Source organism: Bombus affinis, chromosome 10 (genome assembly GCF_024516045.1).
Source record: "Bombus affinis isolate iyBomAffi1 chromosome 10, iyBomAffi1.2, whole genome shotgun sequence".
Classification (NCBI taxonomy): domain Eukaryota; kingdom Metazoa; phylum Arthropoda; class Insecta; order Hymenoptera; family Apidae; genus Bombus; species Bombus affinis.
Genome location: NC_066353.1, coordinates 7,179,999 through 7,197,316, shown reverse-complemented (window position 1 = coordinate 7,197,316; position 17,318 = coordinate 7,179,999). Strand labels below are relative to the sequence as shown.

Here is a 17,318-nt window from a genome sequence, read left to right as displayed (position 1 = left end):
GATTCGGTACAGATAGCACGTATACGAGCGAAAAAAGCGGCAAGATGGGGTCGCGAACGATCCAGGAGAACGAATGGCGAACGTAGCTTCGTTGTAGCCGTTGCGACCCTTTCGCCAACCGGTCGAATAATTTTAGACAAAGTCGACCTTGCTATTTCCGTCTCGAATTCTCGCGCGAGTGCGCCGCGCTTCTGCCAGCGTGTCTCCGTCGGCGTCTATCGTGACTGCCGCCGCCGCCGCCGCCGCCGCTGTTGCACCATCTTGCGCGTCCTCCTCACCTTCTCGTTGCTACCAGAAATCGAAAGATTCCGCCGCATGGAGGAAAAAGCAGGCAATGTGGCGTGGAAGGCGACTCGCGAGGCTCGTTTCGCGCGCGTCGCGTTTCGCTCGGTTAGCGAGCGCCGCGAGTCTGCTCCGTCAAGCTCGCGACCGATTCTCAGATCGTCAGTCGCGCGTCGGAAATCGCAGACGTCGCGCGTCGAAATATCGCGACCGCGACCGCGATCACGGCCATTCGCGTTCGCTTGGCTGCTTCGCAGGTATTTCGCGGCCCGGCCGCATCCGCGGTGAATCCGCGAAAGACGTATCCGCGCTGGAGGCTGCTGTTCTCGGTGTCGAGGCGACGAGACGGAACCGGAAACGGAAACGGAGGCGAAACGAGGTTCGATCGAGAGAAGCGCCGATGCGACGCTGCGACGCGGACCAGAGCAACGATTTACCGAGATAAGCCGTGGGAACGGCGATAACGATAGAGAAAAAAGGCGAGTTCGTCGAAGCGCGGCTGGCTCCGAGTATCTTCGTGTGACGTAAGTCGATAAGTCGACCCGCGAACGCCTCCTTTTCTCGTCGGCCAACGGAACGCGGATTTTATCACGCGCGCACCGCGATTTCGACAATTTCCACTCGAAACGATCGTCATCGTGCACCCACCCGCTCCCTCTCCTTCTCCATCCGCTTTACGACGCGTCTCCTTCTTAATCGCCTCTCCTTTCTTACGACGTCGAACGCGCGAATCGTCTCGCGCCTCGTTTCTTCCTCCTTCGTTCGAGAGGAACGCGTTCATCGCAACGATATACTGTTTCGAAAGCTTTCGCACGAGTTCGGGAGTCGCCGAGAGAGAAGGTAACTAGCGCGCGAGCTTAACCACGACCGCGAAACCGACAGGCTCCAAAGTCGAGAAAACGAGAGAGAAATTTACATCATCGCGTATTACGCCGACGGAATTTCCACGGAGAGTCGTCCTTTCCTCCTTCTTTCCTTTCTTTTCGTTCTTCTCTTTCCTATCCTTTTTCTCGTTCTTCGCTTTCTTCTCTTTCTTCGCTTTGTTTTCGCGCTCGAACGCGCCGCATAGGTGTACGCGCGTCTCTCTCCGAGTCGAAACCGAGATCGAACGCGCGCGCGCGCGCTCGCTTACCATCGACCTGCCAATTTAGACACGCGCTGTCAATTGACAGTCGAGTTAACCCTCGTTAGCCTTGCTGCGTCTCGGCAGCCGTACGAAAATGGACGACCGATGAACAATCCCTGGAGCATAGACGTCGATCGATCGCTTTCGTATACGTTCGTCCGACCTTCGTCTCTACCGATCGCGCTCTTCTCGATTTCGTATCGCGGATCTCGCACCTTTGCCTCGGCTCTCGCTGCTAAACTCTTTCTCTCTCTCTCTCTCTCTCTCTCGTTTGCTCTACTTCTGTTTCCTTCTTGGATCGATAGGTCGCGAGAACGATCGCGTGATCGCGATCGACCTCACGCGTTACGTAGTTTTATGTCGGTGAAACGCCGGACAAGTACCCGTACGTTTGAAACAGCGGTGCGATACGTTGGACGAAATGCTCCGTGAATTAACTCGCGGCGTGCACGCGTTCGTCACGCGAGTACGAGGATCCGAGCGATCGTCGGCCCCGTGGCGGTCGCGCTGCGCCGCGTTGCGTCGTGCCACGATCCTACGTACAAGGTTCGTGCAACCATACGGCAACTAGAGACCGAATCGATCTTTCTTTCGAATATCAGGAATCGTGACGTAACGCGAGCCGAACAATGACGCACAAGACGAATCGGAATGAACGCCACGTAAGTATGTATATGTTGACCTCGAGCCGCTTCGTCTTCGACCGCGCGCTTATCTTAACGGTTTCATTTCCCGGTAATCGAACGCCAGACTTGCCCCACGTTTTCCACGACGACGAGGACAACTCGAGCTCGAAACCCGCTTCTTCCACTAACCCGCCTACGATTCGTTCGTTTGTTTCAGAATCGGTGACACGATAGCAAACGTCGCGTTCTCGAATACCATGTTGCAAGCTGGCGACCACGATTCCGTCACCGGCCGCCCCCTTTATCGCCGTTTTCCGCACCATGATCCATCGTCCATCGACCCGAAACGCCGACTTCCCGACGCTATGGAACCCACCGTCGAAATCCACGATGTTTCCATCGACTTGCCGCTAACCGCTATATCCTCGATCGGAAGCACGCCGACGCTCGAATCGGCAGTAACCACCACGGCGACCGCATCGTCGGAGAGCTTGCGCGTCGAGACGGACAACGAGCAAAGCGTTTACAGCGTCGCCTTGCTTGACCGATGCACGGATCTCGTGACTCGTAACGATTCCGTCTGTGACAGACAACGCTATGCCTCTTCCACTTGGTTCTCTCTTGTTCGTCGACGATGTTCCAACATTCGCGGTAAGTTGAACGATCTCGATCTGTTCGCCTTCCGACAGATTACCAATCTCTTTCGTTTCGGATTCGATCTCTGACGTTTCTCGCCGATCGCCATTCTTCCTAACGCTCTGACAGCGTGTCAGACGAACGAAAAACAGGTGAAATCGTGTAAGAGCGAGTAGCGGTTGCAGCGATTTTTCCCTGCTATACGTACTTGCACTTGCAACGGTCGTGACAGCTATGCATCGCTAATCGCTGGCAAGCACGCGCGTCTGTTCAAACCGAAAGCTGCTACGTACGTGTATTCGCGGTCGACGCCAGAGTTTCACCTTCGTCGACGGACTCGCGCTAAACGCGTAATACCGATACGCAACGTGGAACGCGTAGTTGGATTTTCCGTCGATCTCCGATTCCTCGAATACTCGTAGCGCGTATAAATTTTCCTTCCGTCCTTTGGCGAGTAACAGCGGCACGATTAAAGTTTCCGTCAGTCGTGTTCTACCGACGTCGTAAATACGATCATTTGCCCGGTATCGCGCCCGTCGGTTTCTTTATCTTTTTTTTCAACCTATCGCTTCGTTCTCTCGCGATTCGTTCGCGTCTAGAGAAACAGCCGATAGAAATTCGTCGTTCGTTCGATTCGCGACGTTGGTTCACGTTCGTACGCGTTCTATACAGATTGGCTGCCAAGGATGTGTTCCTGCCTGGACGCCGACAACGCGCAGTTTCTCGGTCCATCCACGTGCAGCCGGTATCAACGACTCAGTCCCAGGAGGAATCTGTTCGAGATCGCCTACCGATCGATGAACAGAAATCGAACGCCAAAAAGATTCGCGCGACCGGACGAAAGCGAGGAAGACGAGGAACAGGTAAATGGACGAACAACGAAAGTGGCGTCGAAAGTGGCGTGAAAAAAACACTGACGACGTTTTTTCTTTCTACCCCTGGCACCCTCTTCGCCGGTAACGCATAGACGGAGGAATTACGTTTTTACTGCGACGACGACGCTTGCTACGACGTGATCGTCGAGCACGATCTTCGTGCCATCGACTTGTGCAAACTTCTGAAAGCGAAAAGAAGTACGGTGGGAGTGGACTGGTCGATCGTGGAGACATGGCCGGAGCTAGGAATAGGTCGGTATCCGTCGTTTATCGTTTCTCCTTGCAGCCGTCGTAACGACTTTCACGAGTTACGAAACCGTTGCAGAGCGCGCCTTGGAGGACCACGAGGACATTTTGGCTGTGCACAGGGAGACGAAAACGTTTTCCGCGGAGCGCGCACGGAAATTTATCTTTCGCGAAGATTGCCTCAAGTACGAATTCTTCCACGATCCGGAGGTCAGTATGAAAGTCAAAGTTGCCAGCTCGTATCGCTACGATGCGTCTATATTTCGTCGGTTTTCGATTAATCGATTAATCGACACGGAAACGACAAACACCGGCTTTCGTAGTATCGCGCGATGCGTTACGAAACTGCAAAGTTCGCGCGCTTCCCTGCGCATTCTGCTTCGGCCGTTCGCTGTCGCGCCAATTTCATCGATAACTCGACCAGTAGTTGCTCGACGGCTTTCGACCTACTGTTACCGACTATTACCGCCTATTACCGACAGCGATCGCGTCGCTGCCTCCGAGAGCCGTTCTTATCCCACGGCGGAAACGCAAAACGCTTAGACGCGTGCTTTTGCTCGCGCCACGTGCTCGCGATTCGCGTATCCGTTGGCAAAATACGAACGACGACGTAAACGAGTGTCGCGTTGCAGCTCTTCCTTTCCACCGAGATGATCGACGTTCCCACCGTTTTCGCCGAAGACTGGCACGCCTTGGACGAAACGGAAGCGGCATTACGAGTGAGTGGAAATACGATCGATCTTCCAGTCGACGCACTTTGTCGCTCGCACGCAGTTCCCTCGTAATTCTTTGATCAGCGATTCCCTTTCGACGTTTCAGGACTATCTGGAGAACGAAGAGATAGCGGAATGTCCAGAGGTATTCGGTTTAGCGTGGATACAGAACGGACGCTTGAACATTTGGAGGAAGATCTGTTTGCTTCTTCGAGACGGAGAGCTCTACCACGCGAAAAAGGTAAGTTAGCCGAAAGGCGAAACGCGTCTAGCTGTACTCTTAGATTATCGGATAGTTGGTTCGTTGGATTCGCGAGGCGCGATCGATGCGCGGCGAACGCGTGGTACACGCGCGATTATGCCGTTCGCTCCATATCGAGTAACCATCACCGGACACCGTTGAAACGTCGACGGACTCGCACGACAGCAGCGACGGAATAACCGCAAACGGGTAGAACCGACGCGAGTCACCAAAAACCCGTTTCGCCGGTTTACCGCGCCAACAGCTGACAGCGATAGCGTTCGCGTAAAGCAGCGTTTATGTTATCCCTCGCTATGCGGCACGGATACGACACGGTACCGTTCCGACGAACATTCTTGCCGCCGATAACACAGGGGTGTTCGCTTATCCGTCGTAGCGGACGGTATCGGCGCTTTAAACGAGACGAAAAAAATCGACCCCGAGTCTGAACGCGCACGAGCGACATTTTACCGCTCCTTTGTTTCTTTTCCTATTATTTTCCTATGAAGAACGGCGCAAAGACAAACCAGTACGCGCATCGTACGTAGAAGGATCGCGCGGTAAAACGTCGCTTTCGTCTTTCCCTCGGGAATACGTACGTTTACGCGCGTTTACGTATTTCCACGACTCTAGCCAGATCGTCGCTCGCCAGAGTCGTGGATCAACGACCGTGGCGACCGCGTCGAAAGGGACTGCGAGAAGAGAGTGTCGCGAAAGAAGGTCAAGGGGAAACGTCAAGGGGCCGATGAATCGACAGACGGGACGATTCGTCTCGCGCGTTCCACGCCTGGTTTCTGCAGGGTTCGTTGCGTCGCCTCGACGTCACAATGCGTCGACGCGCGAACGTTAAACCGACGAGGCAGGAGGAAGCTGGAAACGGCGAGAACACGGCGCGATAAGCGGGAACGTGCACGCGCGACGACCCGCACCAAGGAATTCCACGCGAGTGGATTTCAGTGAATAGAAAGTTTACTCTAAAACGCAACTGCCGCTACACGTACAACGGCGGTCGATCATTGCTATGCCGATCACGGCTGTCTCATTCGCGCTTCGCGAATAGCTTGTCGAGGACGTCGATCTTACGACGTTCGATACTCGAGCGTTCGTTCCCAGCCGCGTCTATACGGCATCGACGGAGGTACGATCGATGCGCGTGGCTCTGTCTTTCGTCTCGGCTTCCAATCAGCCTCTGAACTACGCGTCCAGCGTGCAAATCCTCGCGAGCAGAAGCATCGGTTCCTGAAAGCTACGACACCAGCTCCGTCCGACGCAGAACGAAACTCGTTGCTCAAACGCGTCCGACGCGCTCGCCGCGTACGTACGCCTTTCTAAGAAGCTTTCCGCTTTCCTAGTTGCTTTCACCGACTACGAACGCCGAGTCGTCGTCTCGCTACTCTCGCCACAGCGATCCTCTCTCTCTATCGGTTCTCCACCTTTTCCCGTTTTCTTCTATCTCTTCGCTTTTCGCGTCATTTCCGACGCTTGGAATACGTGGCCGACACTAGCCAGAGAACGAGCACAGAGACGAGACGACGGCTCGTGAGAGACGGTACGGCACGGTTTGATCCGCGCGTCGCTGATTCGAAACCGTTCGTCGAGTTCGCCGTGGCACGGCGGCGAATCAGTCGGGGCTGACACACATTCGCCCTGGCAAAAGAGCTATTCTGCTATGAACGCTGCTCCCTGGGTCGTCGACCTGCCTTCTGTTGCTTCCTCTTCCACCACCTTCCACCTCCTCCACTCTCCTTTCTCTTCTACGCCGCTCTACGCTTTCCTCTCCTCTCCTCTCCTCTCCTCTCCTCTCCTCTCCTCTCCTCTCCTCTCCTCTCCGCCTCCTCTCCGCGCGTTTCCTCCACGCTCCTCGGTTCTTTTCTTATTTTCCACGCGTTTCCCTCCTTTCTCTTTTGTCGCGCGGTGTTGGCCGGCCTCGTCCTTTGCCGGCTTTTTTTCCGCTTCGGCTCGATCCACCGCTTCTCCGTCCTGCCACATCCTACTCTGCTTTCTTCCGTTTCTCTCCGATCTCTGCGATTCTAGTTTTTTCCGCCGATCGATCCGCTCGGTCGTTCGCTTCGCGGAAATTCCGAAGCGAAACGAACGACGATTTCAAGATCCAGGCGAATCGCGCTACGTCTTACTTCCGGATCGGACAGGAAAACGCGTTTTTATCCTCTCCGGTGTCTGTCCGACGTGGTCGATGCGTCCACCACCCTAGTCGGAAATCGGATTCGAGCGCAAACCGTTCGCGGTTTCGGAATCACGAGTTTCGCGACGATATTCGATCCCCTGATGGGCTCCAACGGCGGACCTCGAATATCGTTCGAGTCTCTTTCGTCCAAGATGGGTTCGCGTTCGAAAAATTGCCAGCGCGCGTTTCTAATTTCAAGTTGTTCGCGCTACGCTCTTCTTCTCCTTTCGTCCGTGTCCGCCTCTCTCTCTCTCTCTCTCTCTCTCTCTTTATACCCCTCCCTTCTCTTCCTTCTCTTCCTCTTCCTCGCCGTCCGGCACGTCGTACTTGCTACACCGTTTCCTCGTTCAGGGTGTTGCCCAAACACAATACGTTTTCGCAATGCGCGCGCGATATTACGATGTCCGTTGCATCCACGTCATTGTTCGCGTTCGCGATGCGTAACGCACCACGAGAGTTGTTCGTGGTTTTTCGTTTCCATCCTTCTCTTCGTCGTCTGACACGCGATCGTCGCTCGATCCTCCGTTGCAAACTCTACCCTACTGCTGTCGCCAGGCAAAAACCAGTCGATTCCAAAGGTGACGATATTTGCGAGAAAACAATGCCAGTTCGATCGAACGTGTATGTCCCTCGAACCTATATACTCCAGACTTTATCGCGCGAACTTGTTGCAACCATGCTCGATCACGAGTCGTATACGTTTAGCGCACGACGTTCCTTCGCAAATGTTGCTTGTAAAAAGAAAAAGAGAGAGAGAGAAACAAAGTTTGCAAACAATCTGCAAAGTTGTTGCAGGCGCCGCGAAAAGCTTTAAAAGTATTCAAGGTATCAGAATTCGACGATACAGAGCGCGAAATAACTGCGTGTAATTGTATCGTCGTTTGAAATTTTTAGTTGTCTAGTAACGAAATAACAATTACATTTTTCTTAATATTCGTTGCAAAGGGATATAGAAGCAACGCGGACGATTATCACAGACGATCAACGTTAACGACGAAAGTAACGAACGAAATGTAAACAAATAGAACTTTCGTTTCTCGAATCGATTTATTTTTAAATTATGCTCGAGAACTTGTAAACGTTTTCAGCTACCTGAAATTAGAACGGAACGTCTGATTTCGAGCATCGGTCGTTGAGCGAGATAACGAACGCTGATCCGTTTTGAACGCGCGAGATCGATTCTTCGCGCCGTGGCTGTTGCCGCCGCTCGGCTATCCGGTCGACGCAACGCGCCCTCGTCCATTATTACGTTCGTTGTCGCACGTTTCGAATCTTTTTTCAGCAACTTTGCGACGAAATCTTAATTGGAAGAAATTCGCGCGATGGAATTTTCCCTGCCGCTTTTTGTCGCGGCGAAGATTAATTTGTCAGAACTGGTAGACAGGAGATTACGCTGCTCCTCCAAAACGAAACAGTGTAAATTCGGATTAACCTAAACCGATTCGCGTCACGCTCGATTCCCCCTTTCTCGTCTACGGTGCGAGACCGAAACGATCGTGCCCGCAACGGGATGTTCGCTTCGACACTCATCGTATTGGCGGCTGTTTCGTCGAATTCGGCGAAAGGTCGCGCCGATTACGCCTTCGAAAGCAACGAATTCGATCGCGAATCCGAAAACGAACATTATCGATCTCGTTGCTCTTCGCGAGACTCGGGTATTTCAACGAATTTTCTGGGTTAAGGTGTACTCGAGGTAAAACGAGCGTCGTCTTCTGGCACGCGGCCGAAAGGTGTGGATTTTCCAACCGCGTAACCGTCGTTTTTAGTGTCATCGGTCGAAATACGCGACCCTTGCTTCTTCCTCCTTCCTTCTCTCGTTCCTATTTCCTTTTACTGGCTTTCGTTTAAAAGCGCATCTTTTCAACAAGCTCGACAACCGTAACAACGATCGATTACCAATCGTCATCGACGAAACGAAAAGACGCGAACGAGAAGGAACGAACGGGCAAACGATGGCACGCGGCTGCCACATATTCGTTTCGTCAACCGTCGATCGATCGATTTTCTCGCAGCCGCCGGCTCGCGAGCGAACGAAACGCTAGTTTTCCAGTTCAGTTTACCGATCTATCGTAACGATTCGTCTTGGTACAGTTCAAAAGATCGCGATACTACGGAAAGAAAATCATAACCGGCAAAGGAAAGAGGTCATTTCCCTTTTTCAAAGTGCTTTTTTCTTCGACGAATCGAAAGCGGTGGTCGATTACGAAGTTTCGAAAGAAGTATTGGACGATTAGGCATACTTTTGATTTCCTTCTCCGAAGGCATGCTACTTATACCTATAACGCGATAGAGTAAAAACGAAAGACGCGGAGTGTTCGTTGATTCGGTTCGAAGACGGAAGAAGGTTCGGACTCTGTCATTTTGCACGCTATGATTTATTTACCACGGCCGACACTCGTGTCTTCTTCCTGCTTTCCCTCCTCGACGCCCTTACCATTCGACGGTTCGCATCCGTAAGGCTTCGCGAAGCTCCAGAAACCGTCGAATTTTCGAGAGTTTGCCACGATGCCATAAATTGCCGATTTCAAGTTCGCTCGACGAACGATCGCGAGATTTTAAACACGTAACACGTCGTCGAACGTGTAAAGGCGAGCATCCAAACGGTCGGCTGCGTAGGCAAATCGGCGGGGCAAGAGAGGGAGGGAGGGAGCAGAGAAAGAGAAAGAGAGAGAGAGAGAACTGCTTATTCGTTGGAACACAAGATCGGGGTCGAAGAAGACGGGGGTGGGCAGCAGCCAGCTGATTCGGGAGAGTTCGTGAACGACCGTAATCGAAACGCGAGGGAACGAAAGAGGCGAGGTAGCGCAGCAGCGCACGTCCGATGCAGTCTGCCGCGACCACCGGGAAACCAGCTGACTGGTCGGTTCGGTCGCGTTCGTTGAATCGTTCGGCAGTCTTCGGATCTTTGTTCGTCTCCGTGCACGAGGCGGCTACCGGCAAGCGACAAACCTTTCCGTCAGTCGTCAGTCGCCGTTTCGACACTGTCGAAGGGTAATGTGCGCGTGTGTCTATTACCTCTTTGACGCTATCAGCGTTAACTTTGTTGCTTGAATCGCGCGATCGGCCATCTCGTTACTGCATCGGTCGACCGTAGACGGTCGATCGGAACGCTCGTCGTTCCGAGAGATACAAGAGAGAACGAAAGAACGCGATTAGCGTCGTCGCGCAGTCTGCTCGTTACCGGTAGTCGCTTCAGTCTCTGTGTGCCACCCCTCCATCGCTCGTTCCTCCCCGTCCAGTTCTTACACCCACCTACCCATCCTACATCCCTTGTCTCTCTTTCTCTCTCTCTCTTTCTCTCCCTCTGTCCTCTCCCACTACTCTCTCTCTCTCTCACTCACTCTTTCTTTATTTTGCCCGTCGGCTAGCCGGTCTCTGTCTATCCATCTGATTTTCCGCTTCTCGCTTTTCTCGCAGGCCTCCTCGTTCGCGTCGTTGTCGCGTAGTCGGAGGAGAAGACGCGAGAGAAATCGTTGGCAAGGATACGAATTTTGTGGAACGAGAGCGTGATTTTGGTTCCGTGCTCGTCTACTCGGTCGCGACGACGAGCAACTCTCGCGGTTGCGATCCAAGGAAAAAGAACGGATCTTGTGTTTTAAAACAAAGGAAAGCGGAGGAAAAGGTACGGCTAGAGAGGACGAAGAAAGGAAAGGAAAGGAAGAGAAGAAGGAAGGAAGGAAGGAAGAAGGGAAGAAGAAAAAGGAGAAACGACTGTAAGCGAAGCGCTATGAAATCCGATCGGTACGATAGGTCGGTATTTCCGAGCGGAAAGGACACGATGGTATCGCGTAACGGATAGCTGGTTCGCGCGACACACACGTATCGCCAGTTCACCGTCGAAATCGTCGATTTCCACCGGCCGGATCGGAAATCCAGTTCCCTTGGCATTTGGATTTACGCGAAGATTTCGAGCGTGAAAGCCGAATTGCCGTGGCTCGACATTGCTCGGGTGGTAAGTGAAAACGCTATGCGACCGGACGGTGATGCGAAAACGAAATTTTCGGCCAGTGTACGCTCGTACTTGCTCGTTGTCGGTCGATCGGCGATAACACGATACGACGGTACTCCATAGAACAACCAACTATGACCGTTTGCTAGTAGTTTGGATAGCGACCCGCTAGAAAACGAGACCATCCACGCTCGATTCGAGAACACGCGATTTATCGAGAATCTCGAATGCCAACGATAAACCAATCAAAGTCCGTTGGGATTTGCGTACGAACGATGAATCGAATCGGATATCGTCGTAGTTTGGTTCGTAGCTCTCGTTAGGGAAAAAGAGCAGAAGCGAGCGTACATATATACGTAGGAGAAAGTATCGAGCGGAGGGTAGGTTCCGATGATAATTTACGGCGGACCCCGTTAACGACCGATCGGACCAGAGCCGGTGCCGAAATCCCCTCGTTTTAAAACACGACGCGGAGCTTCGTATTAGCAAAGTGACAATAGCGCGATCCGAGACTCACCGCGTTATTCAGTCGTTACGATTCGCTTTCTATAGAGATCGCCTCGTCCAATTTTCTCTCTACCTATATGCGTCTGTTCGTCTATTTTTCCATTCTCTGATTCGGCGTCTCCATCGACGATCATCGATTTCGAAATCGATATTGGCATCGGCAGTGGCGCCGGTCGGTATCGTCATAATCGTCGTGCCACCATAGCCGGTAAGATTCGGATAAGCCATTTTTGCAAATTCCATCGAAACCGTTGAAACGCAAGCTTCGCGCGAATCGCGATGAATAGAGTAACGTCGCACCTATCGCACCGCGATACTTGTTTACCTAATCGAAATCAAGTGGTCTGGCGTCCGATCGTCCTCGCGAGCTATCCTTCGAGCGTCAAAAGTGGCGTTTATTTCACAACGCACGTTTCGCGAAACTCAATTCCAGCAATTACGTTCGAGCATCCTGCAATCCTTTTTTCGAATTCGCTGTCTCGCGTCGAGTTCGAATCTTGTTCGAAATATACTATATAGGAGGAGGCAACGAAAGACACGCAAGAATTTCGAAAAAATTGGAAAATTAACTCGGCTCCGATTAATCCGTTCCCGATTACTCGGCTAGCCGTCTACACGTTACTCGCGGTTTTCTTTTCTCGGTGCCGCGTTTCGCTACTCCGTTTCGCCGTTGTTTCTCCTTTCACGAACTTCTACCGTTACACGTTCTCGCGTTATTATCGTAATCGTAATACAGCGGCGTGGCCCACATACACCCGATTCACAGTCGTTCGTTCGTATTATCCGTAAAACTCTCTCTTTCCCACCTTCGTCCGTGACGCGTTCAATCTTTCGCGATCCGACTATCTAAAAACTGAAACTTGGCAGATCGTTGGCCGTAACTTCCAGTTGCCACCGTTCGTTGGTTCGGATAAGCTCGTATCTTTTTCTTTATCGTCCGACACGATGCGACGGTTGCACGTTGGCGCACGTGACCAACGGGGACTCAACGGAACATTATCCGCACGAAACGCGAATCTCGTCGCTCGTCGCCTCTCTATCTCTGTAATCGCGAGTGCTCGCGCGCTTCTGGCGTTACCCTTTCCAGCAAACCGGTTTCAATTTGATCCCGGCTACGTCTTTGCCGTCCGATGCCTTTCGATCATCGTCGTTCTTCTCCTCGAATCGGCAAAACGCATTCGTCTTCGTCTCTCGTAACGGACGATCGTAAATTACGAACGAACCGGTGGTCGACGAATCGAGGATCGATTGGTCGAGATAGAGGACGCGTTCGCCGCACGGAAGACGAGAGTGATCGATGTCGTGGCAACGATGACACGAACGATGACGAAACGATTTCGATTTCGATTTCAGAAAAGCGAACGAGCGTTTCCGTTCGCCCACTTGTCGGATTACGCGGTGTACAAGATCACGAACGCCAGGAAGAGATACAGAGCGCCCTTCCCCTGGGGCATCTGTCTCAGGTCGACCAGCACCGCCCCCAAATCCAAAATCACCGCGGAGCGTGGAGAAACCGGACTCAAGGTCATCGCTTTTCACAGTGAAAAATCCCGCGCCTGCTGGCTAACGGCCATGAGGCTCGCCAAGGTAATCGAACGTTTTTTCACCGTCTTTCCTATCTTCCTTCTCCGTTTTCTCTCTCGTCCGTCCGATCCGCCTCTTCTTCTCTACTTCTTCACCCCGTTGCTTCACGGGGAAAAACCCCTTTGCCTCTTTGCACGCTTGTCACCATCGAGAAAGTCTCGTTGTTTGCAGGCGCGTTAACGTCCGTTTCCATCGGCCGCGGTTGCCGTTGGTCGATACCGAGGCAGATAATTTCGAGCAAAACGCGAGATTCGCGACCGTTTTCCGCAAATCAAATCTGGCTGGCATTAATCCGTTTCGTTTCGTTACAGTACGGCAAGCAACTCAGGGAAAACTACAGAGCATTTAAGAACAAACAGTGCGAGCAAACCGACAGCCCAAAGGATCGATACGTCAACTACAACGTATCCAATGTGAGTTGAAGTTTTTCGCTGGCCGCAGGTTTTCGCCGATCGCGCGTGCGTCCGCAAAAAACGATCGGCGCATCATCTCGGATCGAGGTTGCATCGCGACGCGCGGTTAGTCGCGGCTCGCGATCCGCGATTCCATCTTCGACCAGGGGGAAAAAATGCAGCGAAAAGAGCGGGCGGGGTAAAGAGGTGGCGGCGAGGCGTGACGAGGCGGAGCGGAGCGGGGCGCGATGGGACCAGCGAAGAGCAGTGCAGAGGAGAGAGGAGAGGAGAGGAGAGGAGAGGAGAGGAGAGGAGAGGAGAGGAGAGGAGAGGAGAGGAGAGGAGAGGAGAGGAGAGGAGAAGAGAGGAGAGGAGAGAAAGGGTGGGAGGCGGCAGAGTGGCCGAGAGCGGGTCGCGTCGAAACAGAGTTTCGAAAATCGAGCAAAAAGCCCGAGGCGGTTAGTTGTTGCTACGCGGCGACTATCGATCATCTAGGAGGTAGAGGCGAGCGAGAACGGGTACGTCGCCGTGCGTCTCTTCGACCACGGACCCGGGTACGGTGAGTATCGCGTGCAGCGTCTTTCGCTCGTCAGCCGATGGCCGTGTCGTGCACGCGTCACGCGTCGCGCCAATCGATACCGCCAACGTTCGACGACTAGTCGTCTCTCTGTCGCGTTTCGTGATCCACCGCGCGACAGCCGTATCGACTACCTGACGTTGATCGATCGCTTGCCGGTGCCGAGTAGATCCGGAAGTTGGCCGTTGCCGCCGCTGCTGCTGCTGCTGCCTCTTCTTCTCGGGATCTTGACGTTCTTGATTCGTCCTCCCTCCCCACCGAAACACCGAGGCACGCTCGCGCACGTCATCCCTCTCCACTGCTTTCCCCTGTCGACCGACCGCCTCCGACTGCCACCGCCAAGGCATCGTCGCGCCGTGTCACCCGGTTTCCAGCTAGTCTGCTGGACGACCCTCTCGCCACGGGGATTACTCGCTACCGATCCCGTTCTCGTTTCCGCGCGTCTGCGCTGCCGCTTAACTTGGCCAATCCTACGCAATTCGTTTCTCTCATTTAGCAAATCGTCGTTTCGTCTCGTGTCCACTCTCGTCTCGACACGGCCATGGTGGAAGTACGTAGCTCGTTGCTTATCGCAGCTGTAAAAAAAGAGGCGATCTCGCCAACGTCGTCGCCGATTACGAAATCGAACAGCGGTGTCTCGTTTCGTAAGATCGTGTCTTCCTTTCCCGAAGGAATCGTCGCGCTTGTCGTCGTATCGTCGTTCGCCTGGCTGCCGTTCGCAAGTGTCCGTCGACGAAAACGCACGGTTGACCTACATTCGACTCTCGTGTATTTCCGTTCGGTGGAAATATCGTAACGGCATTGGGCGCAGGTGCGGCGTCGTTACATAAGCTAGTACCGCCTCTCGCGTCGTCCCCCTGTGACGAACATCGTCGAGTATCGACGAGGACGTACCTTGGGGGAACGCGGCGAATAGTCGCGCGCAATAGGAGGACTATCGTCCCAACGGGAAGGAACAGAGAGCCGTTGTCGAGCACTCGGAAAGACCGAGTCGAGTAGCCGAAAGAATCGAACGGCGCGTACACCTTTTGTTTGTGTCAAGGGCTTTTTCTTTTCCGTTACGATCGAGTGGACGAGCTGTTATTCCCATTTTGTATTGTTATTTTCCGCGTAGATCACAGGGTAACGTCTCATTCGGTTATTTCGCGGTATAAACAACGCGCGGTGCTTCGACCGTTCGTCTCTCTCGGCTACTCGAATCCGATCGAAAGCCGAGTCTCGTATCGGTAGGAACTGCTCGATCGCTCGAACATACCGGCATCCCCTCGAGCGACAAACGAGACCGAGTCGAAACCTGATATTCCGATTCCGAGCGAAATCCGCGTGTCGCTGGACGTCTGGTCCGGTCCCCTATCGTCTCGTCTCGTCCCATGCCGCACCGCTCGATGCTCGCTTAGCAACAGGCGTCAGGGGTTATCATCCCCTCTTCGTCTTGCGATTTCTCTCTCCGCTTTTTAAGTCGTTCTTCGAATCGTCGTTGTTCGCGAGCGCGGACGCGATCTTTTCCCGCCTGTCTCGATCCGTGCTCCGCTCGTTCTCCAACTTTTCCTGATCGGTAATCACCCCGTGACGCGTTTACGCGCGCTCGTTCCTTTTCGTTGCACGACGAGAAGGCGACGTTACGAGAGGGATCGCTCGCGGTCTCGTGGCTTTGGCCTCTCGTTCCGGGACGATCCAAAGTTGTAAGACAGAGTGTCGCGTTCGCAGGAATCGGTGCGATCTCGCGTGGCCATGGATTTTACCGGCAGCGTCGGAAGAATCGTGGACGACCCGAAGGAAGCGAAGAACATCGCGGAAAGCGAGGGTATGAACTGGCGACGAACCTGGAGGCCGTTCTCGAGACCGCCGCCGGGCTGCACGGTGGTTAGACTGCACGGACTCGACGACGGTATCCACGTTTTGCAACCGTGGTTTCACAGAGGGCTGAAGAGAGATATCGCCGCGGCGATCGTTCGAGACCAGGGTTCGGTCGACGGGTAAGTCGAGTTCTCGCTTCCGAGTCGCGTTCGTTTCCAAACGGAACGAAAACAGTGCCTTATCGTTTCGCGTGTTCTTTCAGCGTGTTCCTGGTACGGGAGAGCAAGAGCAATTTGGGCGCTTACGTGCTCACCTACAAGTACAGCGAGAAGGTGTTTCACGCGCAAATTCAACCCGTGAGTAGAGCTGTCGCGGATGTTTCGCGATCGACGTAGCTTACATCTCCGCTGGTTACAGGTTTTCGACGAACGATGCAACTGCTGGCTGTACACCCTCGACAAAGGCGTAACCCGGTTCTACGACTTGCTGCAGCTGATCGAATTTTATCAGTTGAACGCCGGCTGCTTGCCCACGCGATTGACCCACTACGTGCAAAACGGCGTGCCTGAAGTGCTGCCGCTTCCGGTTCCGATGGCGTTGACGCAGACGGAGGATGGCGGTGGTTCACCGCCGTCGCCGACCGAGCTCAATCGACGGCGACTCGGTGCCGCGACCGACGGCACGATGGCCGAAGGCACCGCGGCCGCTGCCTCGTCGTACACCGTCAGCTACAAGAGCATCTGAGGATAGGAATTCCAGCGGCCCGTCAGCGTCGACGAGCGTTTGGTCGCCACCCATTGTTCGCTGGATCACGCCTCTCGACCAAACGGTATCGCGAACGGGTATCGCTCCGGCGACGCGAACGTTCGATCCGCGCGCTCGGGTTGCTGGAGTTTGTGCCTCTGCAGCTACAGCAAGTGGAATCCGTAGCGCGAATCGCGTCGCTAGCCGTCCGGCGGAAAGAGAGAGCGTTCGAAAACACGAGAAAGAAGAAGGAGAAACGGACGAAGGAGAGACGCGAGTTTTAGGCGAAGGGACCGAGAGCGTCGCGGCGTCGCGCTTCTCTGCGGTTCTCGCGAGCGGTTCGTCGCTCTCGGCGAACGGATTCGTTCGTCGAGGATGGCCGGCTTTTCGAAAATCGGCTTTGATAGCGGTTGATCAATCCCGATGTTTCGAGCCGGCGCCTCGACGGTTGCACCGACAGACGCGCCTGTCACGTTCTCACGGATCGATTCGTCGATGCGCGCGAGCTCGTCTACGAGTAACGGAGAGCGAACGCGTAGCCAGCGGCGCGACGACAGAGCGGAGAATATCCGCCAGAGTTGGCGCTCGTTACGCGAAACGACGTTAATATTAAGACGATCATTATCGATGCAAATTACGATAAAATATATATTTTGTACGAACGGTAGCAGAACGGACGATCGAGTCGCGTTCCCTGAGATCTCGACGTTCGGGCGGAGAACAATAAAAGTTAATCAACAACGGAAGACGGTTGGCTTATTTTTCTCTGATCCTTCCTCGTTTTCGCGGGAAACGCCTCGGCGTAGACGACCCATCGTGTCTCGATGGCGCGATGGTT

At 53.7% G+C, this 17,318-nt stretch overlaps 1 protein-coding gene and 1 long non-coding RNA gene across 4 annotated transcripts; both read left to right on the top strand.

The window, feature by feature from the left end:
• The first annotated feature begins 1,928 nt into the window (after positions 1-1,928).
• Positions 1,929-17,226, top strand: LOC126920990 (growth factor receptor-bound protein 14-like). 3 transcript variants are annotated; one of them, XM_050732063.1, is made up of 12 exons: positions 1,929-2,070; positions 2,252-2,685; positions 3,343-3,533; positions 3,638-3,797; positions 3,871-4,001; positions 4,424-4,510; positions 4,611-4,745; positions 12,740-12,973; positions 13,282-13,383; positions 15,647-15,915; positions 15,999-16,092; positions 16,154-17,226. In XM_050732063.1, exons 1-12 carry the CDS (start codon positions 2,060-2,062, stop codon positions 16,478-16,480), a joined length of 2,175 nt encoding a protein of 724 aa, XP_050588020.1. In that variant the 5' UTR covers positions 1,929-2,059; the 3' UTR covers positions 16,481-17,226. The 3 variants fall into 3 exon arrangements, with proteins under 3 accessions (XP_050588020.1, XP_050588021.1, XP_050588022.1); XM_050732064.1 differs by lacking the exon at positions 12,740-12,973; XM_050732065.1 differs by lacking the exons at positions 12,740-12,973; positions 13,282-13,383.
• Positions 4,752-10,882, top strand: LOC126921024 (uncharacterized). Its single transcript, XR_007712215.1, has 2 exons — positions 4,752-10,113; positions 10,348-10,882. It is a non-coding gene; the product is annotated as an uncharacterized LOC126921024 (long non-coding RNA).
• Positions 17,227-17,318: the final 92 nt, after the last annotated feature.

Excerpts from the sequence above, each read along its gene's own strand:
- LOC126920990 (XM_050732063.1), top strand. Across the intron at positions 3,534-3,637 it reads GCGAGGAAGACGAGGAACAG|ACGGAGGAATTACGTTTTTA; the intron begins GTAAATGGACGA and ends GGTAACGCATAG. Across the intron at positions 12,974-13,281 it reads CGGCCATGAGGCTCGCCAAG|TACGGCAAGCAACTCAGGGA; the intron begins GTAATCGAACGT and ends GTTTCGTTACAG.